This window comes from Musa acuminata, chromosome BXJ3-3 (assembly GCF_036884655.1).
Source record: "Musa acuminata AAA Group cultivar baxijiao chromosome BXJ3-3, Cavendish_Baxijiao_AAA, whole genome shotgun sequence".
In the NCBI taxonomy this organism is placed as follows: domain Eukaryota; kingdom Viridiplantae; phylum Streptophyta; class Magnoliopsida; order Zingiberales; family Musaceae; genus Musa; species Musa acuminata.
In genome coordinates, this window is record NC_088351.1 from 31,710,023 (window position 1) to 31,723,472 (window position 13,450).

General features: G+C 43.3%; 1 protein-coding gene across 1 annotated transcript; it reads left to right on the forward strand.

Moving 5' to 3' along the window:
• Positions 1-10,745: 10,745 nt before the first annotated feature.
• LOC135633557 (tryptophan aminotransferase-related protein 1-like) lies at positions 10,746-13,288 on the forward strand. Its single transcript, XM_065143135.1, has 5 exons — positions 10,746-11,380; positions 11,471-11,777; positions 12,243-12,520; positions 12,610-12,905; positions 12,987-13,288. The coding sequence occupies exons 1-5, from the start codon at positions 11,040-11,042 to the stop codon at positions 13,169-13,171; spliced, it is 1,407 nt and encodes a 468-aa protein (XP_064999207.1). The 5' UTR covers positions 10,746-11,039; the 3' UTR covers positions 13,172-13,288.
• Positions 13,289-13,450: the final 162 nt, after the last annotated feature.

Below are 13,450 nucleotides of genomic sequence, written 5' to 3' on the forward strand. Positions count from 1 at the left end.
TGGATCATGTTTTGGTACGAAGATAGATGACTCTTGACCATCAAACTTTTCTCACTTTAATTAAAAATTTAATTTATGATATTTTGTTGAAATTTGAAGGGTAAGTGATAAGGTATATTTTGGGTCAACGACACATCATAATCGATGTCACATCGCACTACAGTCGAGTTAGCAAGGGGAGCACCCCCACGCGCTAAGTCAGAATTCGTACCAATGTGTTGTTTGGTATGTCACGTCCCGGAAGTTCGTGACGGCGTCATCTGGCGTCGTTACGTGCGTCTCGGGATGACAACTGCATAAAGGTACCATCTCATCCCTCGAGGATCGACCCACCATGTTAAACCCCCGTACGACCGACCCTCGTACAATAGTATAAAAGCCCATGGCCAGCATCCGGCCAAGGGAAAGGACAAAAAGAGAAAAACAACTACTGACTTGTTCGTCGGAGGGGCCAAAGTCGGGAATCACCCGACGAAGGTCATTCTACCCTCGAGCTGCAAGCGTCCCGACCTGGGAGTTGCCATCTAGTGTATAAAGGCAAGTCGCTAACCAGCCTATAGACAGAGAGACGTTGCTCAACATCAATAGTGCCCGAACCGAGAAACTTTGATCAACACTCTATCGCGAGGGCTCGACCGACCTCGGCATCCAGCTCAACCAACTGAAGACTCCCGACATCGACCCATGGACCATGTTGTGCTAACTCATTAGCCACGGCACATCAGTTCACTAACATTTTTGGCACTAGAAGGAGGGTCATATCGCAGAAGCTCTCCCTGAAGGAGAACCACCGACCAGTCACCCCTCTGTCGGACCCGGAGACCAGTCCCTCCTCATCCTCAGAGACGGGGGGATCCCAGCTTTGATGTCAGATCGCTACTAGCGCCTGTTCAACGACCCAGGGTTGTTGTCCCCCGGACTTACCATAGGACCCTCGGTCGTATCGCCCGAGGCGTTCCTCAACCTGACCAAGCAAGTACAAGCAATAGCGGGGATGATGCAGACGCTCGTCCCACTCATTCCCCAAATCGTGCGGCTAGCAGCTCCCCCAACTGACCCGACTCAGTAAAGGCCGAGCAGGGAGCAGGTCAGGACGAGAGAAGCCCAAGAGCAGACGATAGACTCGAGAGGTATGCTCGAGCAGAGCATACTCGCACCCAGCCGAATCACACTGCCCCGCTCCGAGCCTGACACCATATCGTCCGACTCGGTGGATGACTCGTTCAGGATCTAGCTGTCCCGGGTCAACCAACGACTGGACGAGCTCCAACGCGAGTTCCAGAAGTCGTGGAGCGAGTCGAACGAAGGCAACTCGGGCAGATCCCCCTTCGCTCAGGAAGTATAGGACAAGTCGGTACCCCTCAACTTTAGACTGCCGGCATTGGAGACGTACGACGGCAGCTCTGATCCCACAGAGCACGTCGTCGTGTTTTAGGCACAGATGGCCCTCTATGGCACCTCCGTTACAGTGATGTGTCGGGCATTCCCGACCACCTTCAAGGGACCGGCACAAGTGTGGTTCAATCGACTATGCACATCTTAGTCTCATCTTTCGATCAACTCGCCAGGGAGTTCGAGAAGAATTTCCTCGCTAGCGTGTGACCCTGGCCTTCCATGGCCACCTTGCTCGTGTTATCCCAGCGCGAAGACGAGCCGCTCTCTCTGTTTGTGGCATGTTTTGCCTTTGAAATCCGGGGATTCCCGGACGGTCACCCTTCTTTAATCATGCAGGCGTTTCTGATGGGCTTGAAGCCTTTAAGGTTCTTCTGGTCACTGATCGAGAAGCCACCAGTAACTATCCCCGAAATACTCCAGCGCGCCAACCAGTACATCGTCGCCGAAGCTCTAGTGGCGAGAAAGCGCTTGGATGGGAAGAGGCCAAGGGTGGAATAATCCGAGGGAATGACCTCAACAGCCCGGGTGCAACCCCGCCGGAGGCCCGACCGACAAGAGCTACTGCTCTCGAGGCCCCCGCCTCTCCCTCTGAACACATCTCGTACCGAGATCTTCCTCCAAATCAGGGAGAAGGGTCTCTTGCGACAGCCCAACCCCATGAAAGCTACTCACAAAGATCAGTCCAAATATTGTAAGTTCCACCGGGACTACGGTCATGACACGAAAGACTATCATGACCTTCAGAATCAAATTGAGGAACTGATCCGGAGAGGTCACCTCGGGCGCAATCTTAAGGAACCCCGGGAAGCGACTCCACACCCCAAGGGACCCATCGAAAGATAGATCGACGTCATCTCTGGAGGACCAACAGCCGGCGACAACAACTCAACGATGAGGAAGGCCTATGCCCGGAGTGCGGTTGAGAAACATCCCCGGCCCGAGCTCGAGCTTGAAATCACTTTCGGAGCCAAAGAGGTCGCGCGCTCACATCATGACGATGCTTTGGTGATCTCCATTCGGATCGCCAACGCTTGGGTCAAAAGGGTGATGGTCGACACCGAGAGTTCCGTCGACATCCTGTACCTCGATGCCTTCAAGAAGCTCAATTTAACCAAGGAAGACCTCACCCCCATGGCGTTGGCACTCACTGGATTCATGGGGGATTTCATCTCCCTGCTCGGGACAACCATCCTCCCTGTCACCATTGGGGAAGAGCTGAGAGCAAAGACGATAATGACTACCTTTATGGTAGTCGACCTGCCCTCAGCCTACAACGTCATCCTCAACCGACCGACGCTTAACAAGTTAAAGGCGGTGGTATCCACCTACCACCGGGCCATTAAGTTTCCAACTTCAGCGAGGATCGGGGAATCCCGAAGTGATCTGGGAGAGTCAAGGCGATGCTATCTTACGATGGTTACTCTCCTGGGGAAGTCACGACCTCGTCAAGTCCCCGACCCCCGCGAGGGAACCATAGCGCCAATGCAGCTGAAACCCCCTGAGCAGCTTACCGAGGTACCCTTGAAAAAGAACCGGCCCGATCTAACCGTGAAAGTCGAGACGACGCTCCCCGAAGCAGATAGGCTCAACCTTATCGATTTCCTAAGGAAAAATGCCAATGTGTTGGCATGATCCCCCGAGGAGATGCCCGGGATTGACCCGGGGGTAACCCAGCACCAGCTCAACGTCGACCCCGAGGCTCGGCCAGTGAGGCAAAGACCAAGGAAGTTCGTTCCCGACCGACAGAAAGTGATCAGTGATGAGGTCGACCGCCTTAAAGAAGCGGGATTCATTAAATACCCTCGGTGGCTATCGAATGTAATTCTCGTTAAGAAATCCAATGGAAGCTGGAGGATGAGCGTTGATTACACTGATCTCAACCGGGCATGCCCCAAGGACTACTATCCACTTCCCAGGATAGACCAACTAGTCGACGCCACCACGGGCTATGAACTCCTTACGTTCATGGATGCATTCTCGGACTACAACCAAATCCAAATGGTGACTCAAGATCAGGAGAGCACCACTTTCATCACCAATAGAGGGTTGTATTGCTACAAAATGATGCCCTTCGATCTGAAGAACGTTGGGGCGACTTATCAAAGGATGGTCAACAAGTTGTTCAAGCACCAGCTCGGGAGGAACATGGAAGTATACGTGGACGACATGATCGTAAAGAGCAAGGCTGCAAGTGCGCCCTTGACCGACCTAGCGGAAACATTCCAAATGCTTAGACTATTCGACATGCGCTTGAATCCCGCGAAGTGCATCTTCGAGGTTGGCTCGGGGAGGTTCCTCGACTTTGTCATTCACTAGAGGGGGATAGATGTCAACCCGGAAAAGGTTCAGGCCATAACCGAGATGCATTCCCCTCGCTCGGTCAAGGAGGTGCAACAACTCGTCGGGAAGTTGGTAGCGCTCAGTAGGTTTGTGTCACGTTCGAGCGATAAGTGCCTCCATTTCTTTCGGGCTCTATGATAGGCCGATAGCTTTAAGTGGACCCCGGAATGCGAAAAAGCCTTCGAAAAGTTGAAAGCGTGCCTTGCACGCTTGCCCCGACTCGCCTCACCCGAGCCAGGAGAAACCCTTAGTCTCTACCTAGCGGCCTCGACGCAGGCAATCAGCTCGATGTTAGTTTGGGAAATGCCACCAATGCAACAACCCGTATACTACGTTAGCCACGTCCTCGTCAGGTCCGAGGCGCGGTACTCCCCAATCGAGAAGCTGACTCTCGCACTAATGGAGATGGCTCGATAGCTGCGGCCCTATTTCCAAGCTCACACAATCAAAGTGATCACCGACTAGCCATTGCAACAAATCCTTTCCAAATTCGACGCATCGAGTCGGATGCTGCGGTGGTCGGTCGAGCTCGGCGAATTCGACATTCAGTACTCCCCCAGGACCGCCATCAAAGCTCAGGTACTGGCTGACTTCATTTCCGAGCTAACTCCTGAAGACCATGGTATTGGGCAGGAGAACAACGAGAGCACATGGACCATGCTCGTGGACGGCTTGTCCACTACCGAAGTAGCCGGGGTCAGGCTTATCCTCAAAGGCCCGTCCGGAGAAACCAACGATAGGTCGCTCCAATTACAATTCCGAGCCATCAATAATGAGGCCGAGTACAAGGCGCTACTTCACGGCCTACGCCTCACTCTGGAGATGCATGTGGACAACCTCGAAGTCTTCAGCGACTCCCAGCTTGTCACAGACAAACTTCTAAACAAGATGTTTGATGTAATGCTTATGTATGTCCGTGTCTTTTGGCATGTTCATGCCTTGTACAGCATGTAAAGGGACGACCAAAGGCTTAATAATCCCATTTTAGTTAGGTTGGTGGCCTCTTTAGGCTTGTAAATAAAGATTGTGTTATGTGGACACGTGTGAGAGATTTTCGGTCTGTAATGGACCATTCTACCCTTTGTTGTTTAACTGTTCAGAGCTTGTAAAGTCTGTTTATAATTTGCATTGTCTATGAAGTGTTTTTCAGAGATGTTTGCTTGTGGATCCCGATTGAGGCGTTCTCTCTAACCCGTTCTCTCTTTTGTTGGTCCTAAGGGACAATGAGAGGCTTCGGGGAGGCTGACCTTTGCGGACGGACACGTAAGGGTGCCGCACGACTTAGGCAAAACCAGCTAAGTCCATGACAAGCTGGTGACGGGATACGTCAACGGGAGCTATGAAGTTGGGGACCCAATGATGGCGTTATACTTGACAGAGGTGAAGCGGCTCGCCCATCGCTTCAACCGCCTCTCGATCGCTAGAATACCTCGAGCGCAGAACACGCGGGCCGATGCGTTGGCCAGATCGGCCTTCGTTTGTAGCCTGGCATCGACCCCGACAACTGAGTCTGTAACGGCACCAACAGTACTGACTCACGAGGTCGTCGAAATAGAGGTACCGCCAAGCTGGATAGAAGAAATCCTCCGCTTCAAGAAGGACGGAACGAAGCTCGATGACCCGACGACTATGAGACTATTTAGACGAACCCAAGCCTAGTACCGTGTCGTCGGCGAAAAGTTATACCGAAGGGCCTTCTCTCAAATGTGTTCGAATCTTATTTTTATTATTTATTATTTTAAAAATTATGTTAACATTTTTTTGATATATATACGGGCAAGTAATAAAGGGCCGATAAGATTTTCACATTAATTAAATTTATTTATATTATTGACGATTGAATTTTTTTTCTCCTTTCTTATTCTTGGATCATGTTTTGGTACGAAGATAGATGACTCTTGACCATCAAACTTTTCTCACTTTAATTAAAAATTTTATTTATGATATTTTGTTGAAATTTGAAGGTTAAGTGATAAGATATATTTTAGGTCCACGACATGTCACAATCGATGCCACGTCGCGCTACAATCGAGTTAGCAAGAGGAGCACCCTCACGCACCAAGTCAGAATCTATACCAAGGCGTAGTTTGGTATGTCCCATCTCGGAAGCTCGAGACGATGTCGTCTGGCGCCGTTCCACGCGTCCCGAGACTGTGGCCGCACAAAGGTACCATCTCATCCCTCGAGGATCGGCCACCACGCCAAACTCGTGTACGACCGACCCTCGTACAGTAGTATAAAAGCCATTGGCCAGCATCCAGCTATGGGAGAGGAAAAAAAGAGAAAAACAACTACTAACTTGCTCGTTGGAGGGGCCAAAGTCCGGAATCACCCCACTATGGTTATTCTTGTAGGAAAGCGGTCACCTTCAAGCCACAGAAGCCCCGACCTCGGAGTTGCCATCCAGTGTACAAAGGCGAGCCGCTAACCAACCTAGAGACAGAGAGACACTGCTCAACATCAACGGTGCCCAAACCAAGAAACCCTGATCGACACCCCGTCACGAGGGCCCGATCGACCTCGGCATCCAGCTCAACCGATCGAGGACTCCCGACATCGATCCATGGACCAGGCCATGCTAACTCATCAGTCACATCACATCAGTTCACCAACAGCAAGAACAATCCAAGTAATATATTTTAGTGTCCAAATTAATTGTTGAACCATTTCCTAAAGTCCTGATCAGACATATTTTCGAAGGTTATCATATTTTGAGAATTAGATCTACGAGGAGGTTGGACGTCTTTTCAGGGTTATTCTCCTTAGGTGAGTTCATCATATCTACGTGTGAAGGTTTGATATTGTTATTTATAGAATTAGCATCGAGAGTATGTTCGATGACTTTGTCACTTTGATAAGTTTGAGATTAGTGCTTAAAAAGATGTTTCAAGTATTTAACTATACTCTAAATATTTTTATTTTTGGAATAATGAAAAAAATATTTATGAAATAAAATATATTTCGAATAATATTGTTTCCTATAGTTTATACTAATTTAACCGTGATCAAATTCTATATATCAAGTTCTATCCCGAACACGAGCGTTAATCCTTACTAGAAAAGGTATAATTATTGAATCAAAATCAAATTAGGGATGATTAAAATACATCAAATCTTTAATATCAATTCAAGTCAAAAGATCAAACTTTGATACCATGGCCAAAACCATATGTACTAACGTGGACTATTCTCTTACTCCATTTTACCATGTTGTAAATGTAATGTCACTGTTTTAATCCTTAGCAACTTAGAGATTATTCTCTACTCCAATCTTACTAATTTGGTAGTTAACTGGACCAAACCTGTTGGGCTTCCTCCTCAGAAGTCTTTCACCTTAAAGTTTGTCATTAAAGCTTCAAAACATCGATTATGTCTTCTGTCGAATGCTTATGGGAGAAGTATTCACATCTTGAACCCATCTTTTGAGGCAGGAAAAGTTGCACGTAGCCATCGACACAAACCTCTGTTAAATGGGATACTATGCATTTTTCGCTCTTACTTTAAATAACTATTCTTTTTGGTCAATAAACTGGTCGTGAAAAAGATGAGAATGAATAAAAATTATAATTATATTATTATATGAAAAATTTTAATATAAGGAACTAAGATTAATAACAATAAATCAAATATTATAATTATATAAATTTTAATACTATTTATAAAATCTTTATTTGATTTATAAGTGTACCGTCATCAAATCCGAAAAATAACAAGGATGTTAATTTATATAAAGAGAATTAGACTAGCATTCTCCTCTTTTTTTATTATTCATAATTTTACTATAAGTTATGAAATAGAAATAAGGAGAGATGAGATAAAATTTATAACACAACATCATGTATGTCATGTATTGAATTTTTATGAAGATATATAATAAAGAAACAATGGTGTCGATCTACAAAAACACTAAACTCATTTTTTTTATTCTTCATAATATAATCATAAATAATAAAATAAAAAATTATGAGGGATGAAAAAAAAAATATAATACCTCAATGTATAACATAACGTCACAACACATCATATCATGTATTGAATCGTTAGAAAGAGGTTGAAGTTCGGTATAAGTGAGAGCAAAGTATCTATGATAAATAATTAGAAGAATTTTTCCGTTCAAAGCATCTCCCCATAAATTCGATTATAATTGAAGTTATTTCTATTGATCGATAATCATAATCAAAATTTAATTAAATCTATAATTTATTAATTAAATAAAATTATATAATCTATATCTAAAAAGCTTGCTTTACGTCGGACCAATGAATCTAAAATATTTCTCATTCCTAAACTCGATCTATCACATCATTAGCACTCGAGGAGATGCCGCCGCAGCACTAATTTAATGATTGTCCATGTTCATCGAAGTCAGAAGCTAAGTTTTCAAATGTTGACGAGGAAGACAGTCTCTGCTAATGGAGCATCCCACCATGTTTTCACGTGAGGATGTTTCACTAAGTGGAGTTGTGCATTGTAGTGTATTCGACGACAAAGTAAGAGCAACCTTGTCAGTCACATGAAAGAAATTATTGAGGTCAACTTGTATTTCGAAATTATTATAATTAAAATATAATAAAACTAACGTGAAAACAAAATAGCATACCTTCGACTATTGTTGTAAAAAATTTATACAGAATTTTTTTCTAGAACTTTGACATTTCTTGACCCAAAACTCACGTTTTAGATGGTATAGAAAAACCTTTTTGTTTCAAAGAAATTATTAAGTCCAGAAATCAAAATCTGTATATATATAAATATTCTCCCATCAAGAATATTTATCATCATCAACTCATAACGTTCAAGAATTAATTTAAATTTATAACGTTTGAATCATAATGAAAAACTTTAATAATATTAAATATTTAATTTAATAATAATGGTTTTATGTATAATGAATAAAAATATTAAAATCATTTAAACCATATTAAATAAAAAAATTCATGATAATAAATTATGAATCAGAACGGTTACATTACTATTGAATTTAATATTTAATAATAACGGTTAGAGAACCAGGAAACATGCGCTCGACCGGTCACGGCGCATACGAACATGCCGGCCGGCGCGCGAGCGAACGCAGCAGCCCAACTGGATTGGGCACAACATGACTTCCACCGTGGGAGACTCGCCCGGTCAGTCCACATACATGCAACCAACATGTGCATCGACCGTTGTGCGCGCGCATACGAGACTGCGAAGACGAGAGCGGCCATGTGTGCCACGAGTCCATCATTACGCGCGTGCGTGACTGCGCTCACAGAAACCCAAGCTTCATGGGAAGGCGTGCCACGTTACAACCCACAAGAGGAGTCAGCCACCGAGGCAACGCGCTGTGACACGTCATTTCATCTCATTTTTAATTATGGATTTCTTTTTTAGTGCGTTAACCATAACGATAATTACTGTTAGAAGGGATATATACTATTTATAGTTACATAATACAATTTGGGGTCCTAAAATCCATGTAAATATTGATAGAAGAGATATGAAACATTTGATCAATACGTCATGGAGACTAGATTTTATGAGATTGATACTTAGAGTACTAACTAAAAAATCGATTCTATTATATAAGATTGATCATAATGGTGATAAAAAGTTGATTCGATAAATTATTATTTTATACCTTCGAATTTGGTGTGTGACGGATACATATAATTATTTTCAAATATTTATGACTATACTATAAATATTTGAAAATAATTATATATTGTATGATTATTTTCATGGACATGATTATTTATGGTATAAAATAATAATCATAAATAATATAGTATAGTTATAGTATACTATAACTATACTATATTATAGTATAGTTATAGTATAACTATAAAATTATAGTTATAACTATACTATAACTATACTATACTATTTTATGGACATGTCGAAATTTTATAGTATAAAATTTCATGGACATGATTATTTATAGTATAGTCATAAATATTTTATTTATTGTATTACATAAAGACTCCTAAATATACTATAAAAAGAAAATAATTATTTTTTATTATTTATATTTGATCGAATCATTTAAATCTATACTTATTTAAAGTCTTATCGGGTATGCCTTTAATATAATTTTTGTAGGACTTGAGATCAAATATTTTAATTTTCTAATATTTCTACATGAGACATGTTCAACCATATATTGAAAAAAAAAACTCACATGTGAAGTAAGAAAATGTTTAAAATATTTATGTATCTAAGATTAATATATAGAAAAGAGAAGCAAAAAATATTAGACATGTCCATTAAATAAGAGAAAAGAAGAAGATTTTTTTAAATAATATATTATTAAGTATAGAAGAATCATGTGACATATATATAAGTTGGAAGTTTACTATGGAAATATCTTCTTTTTGAGTTTTTCCTATATGGTATCCTCTTTTCATAATTCTAAAATAATCACCTTTTTTAAATATTTGAAAAATACTCCTTCAAAAAAGTCATCATTCTTTTGTCATCTAATCCAAAATAATTTTTCATCAATTGTTTACAGTGTTTTGTGGGTTAATTTTTAACCATAAAATATTATAAGACTAGCTCAAAAATATTGTATAGTGTTTTAAAAACACTACATAGTATTTTTTATTTTAAAAAATATTGTATAATATTTTTGAACTAATTATTGATGTTGCAGTATTTTTGAAACAAAAATACTATATAATATTCTTTAATTAAATTTTAAAATAGGAAATAACTATTTAAAAATTATGAAAATGAAAATACCATTCAGAAAAATCTATTTTTTCTTTTTTTTTTGGGGACAATCGCCCTAAAAGGTTGAGTTGTTCTTCAACCTTTTGTATTGATATCCTATCTTTATAGTATTCAAATAAAGTCGATCATGCTTTGTAAAGCAGTTTAAATTTATTTTAGGAAAAAATGAAAAGAAAATAAAAAAAAAAGTTGCCAGGAAAAGACATGTCTTTGGTCGCTAGGCCCGCCCTTCCACTATAAAGGAACGGTGCATCAGTGTCTCCGTGGCAGAGAGAGTAAAGAATGGGGCGCGATATATATATATATATATAGAGAGAGAGAGAGAGAGAGAAGTAGTGCAGGAGTTTGCAACACAGGTGGGTGGGTGCCAAAAAACTCCTGGGAGGGCCAAGTTCGAAAGCATTGCTGCAAGCGGCATCAAACAGCGGCCTTCTTCTTACTTTTTTCCCCGGCGAGCGGCGACAAGAAGGTTATATTTCTTCTGACGAGGTTCCGTTGTCTGGCGAAGGCGCTCGGCCTGCACGCGAGTCACCCGGTATTTGTTGACCACCCTCTCCGCTCTCTTTTTGGGCGTCCGCGACACGCGAATGCCGAAGGCTTCGAAGAGAAGGACGAGGTGGAGTCAGGCCTCGGTCGAGGGGCGGGCGCCTGCGTTTCCGGGCCCCATCTGGGGACTCACGATTCTGGGGTCCCTTTCCCTGAATCTGGTCACCATCGCCCTCCTCGCCTCGCTGTATGAGGGTCACGGACTTCTGGGTTGCGAGGCCGGAAGCAGCGGCTTTGTTGCGGAACCGGAGAAGGCGGTGCTCATAGCGCCGCCGCAGTCGTCAGCGGAGGAGGTGGAGATGGTGTCTGCTGAGGAGATTAGCGTTAGCTCCACCGCCGGCTCCCGCCCCACCTCGAAGGACGCCATCATTAACCTCGACCAGTGAGTCATCATCTTCTTCAAACTTACTGTTAGTCGAATATTCCAATCTCCGGAAACGAGAATGCCATTTTTGCCTTGAAACAATGACAGTGGAGACCCGACGGTTTACGAGGCCTTCTGGAAGAGGATTGGGGAGAGGGGAGACATCGTCTTCCCTGGGTGGCAGAGCATGAGCTACTTCTCCGACCCCTCCAACTTGTGCTGGTTCCTGGAACCAGAGTTCGCGCACCAGGTGCGGCGACTCCACAGCCTCGTGGGCAACGCTGTCGTCGACGACGGTCGTTTCATCATCGTCGGGACGGGCTCGACTCAGCTCTTTCAGGCTGCTCTGTATGCTCTATCCCCACCCGATGCAGCTGAGCCAATGAACGTCGTATCTGCAATTCCATACTACTCAGTGAGTCCCATTACATGCACCGCACACAAATTAAGCCACAGAGTGCCTAAATATACTCGGATAATGGCACTTTCTTTGGTGGGCGGCGTCACCACCGAATAATTCCTAATAAACTAACAAGACACGTTAGACATCTTTAATTGCAGAAGTTGGTGTAAACCATCTTTAAAAGCTCTGCTTCTCGGCGTGTGATGATCACTTCTGTTGATTCGACAAACCTTTGTCAACGCCTTTTCTTTAATTTATGTTTCTGATGTTGTGTCTTCCCTGCCTTCTATTAGAACTATTTAAGCTTCAATTCTCTGTTGTGGGTTTCAGATATCATGTTCTTGATAGCTAAACTGATCAATGTTTTGACCGGTGAGAGTGTCGCCGATAACATGATCCGGCAAACTTCTTCATGTTTCCTATCTCTGTGGATCGATACATGTGTTGCGACTTACCAACCTTGCCGATCGATTGCAGTCATATCCAACAGTCACAGACTACCTTCGGTCAGGGCTTTACCGGTGGGCTGGGGATGCATCCACTTTCGAAGGTGATGCGTACATAGAGTTCGTTTGCTCTCCGAATAACCCAGATGGTTCAATTAGAGAAGCAGTCCTGAGTTCCAAGAACGGGAAGACGATCCATGACCTTGCATACTACTGGCCTCAGTACACCCCCATAACTGGTGCTGCAGACCATGACATTATGCTGTTCACTGTCTCAAAGAGCACTGGCCATGCCGGAGCTCGACTGGGGTAGACATCTTCTTCCTCATCTGCAGTAGAAATAGGACATCTTTGTCTTGTGTACCTTGTTAATCTCAGGTTTAAGCATTGATGAGCAGGTGGGCTCTGGTGAAGGACAAGGATGTCGCCAAGAGGATGACCAAGTTCATAGAGCTGAACACTATTGGAGTGTCCAAGGATTCGCAGCTACGGGTAGCTAAGATCCTTAAAGTGGTCTCGGATGGGCATGAGCTTCCAGGGAACAAGCACAGGCTGTTCGAGTACGGACGAAGACTCATGTCCGTGAGGTGGCGGAAGCTGCGAGCAGCAGTGAAGGCGTCGGGCATCTTCAGTTTACCTGAGTTCCAGTCATCTCTCTGTAGGTTCACTGGGGAGGAGACTGAAACCTATCCTGGTACGCTACTTTAACAATGCTGGAATAGCTCTGTTGATGGTTCCTTCTCATGTTCTCTTCCATTCTTCGGTGTATGTGAAGCTTTTGCATGGCTCAAATGCGAGAAAGAGGGAGTGGAAGACTGTGAGAGCTTCTTGAGGAACCACAAGCTTCTCACCCGGAGCGGCAGACATTTTGGCGTGGAGGCGAAGTACGTGCGGATAAGCTTGTTGGATCGAGATGAGACGTTCGACCTCTTCATCCAGCGGCTTTTGTCTCTCCGTTGAGGCGTCATCTTCCTGTGTGTCTGAAACTTCGACAGGGGCTTGAAGACCTCTGTGCAATCTAACTGTTCTGTCTACTTCTCTCCACCTTTTGTATCTTTCGTTTGAGATAATAAATTTTCTTTCTCTTTTATTAAAGAATCCTAAATTCAACGATGAATAGTGACTTCAAATTGAAAGGGTTAAAAAATGACTCAATCAAGAATATATAATAAAAAGAAAATATATATATTTATTAAAATACATTTAGAAAAGATGATAGACATAATAAATTTCTAAGCT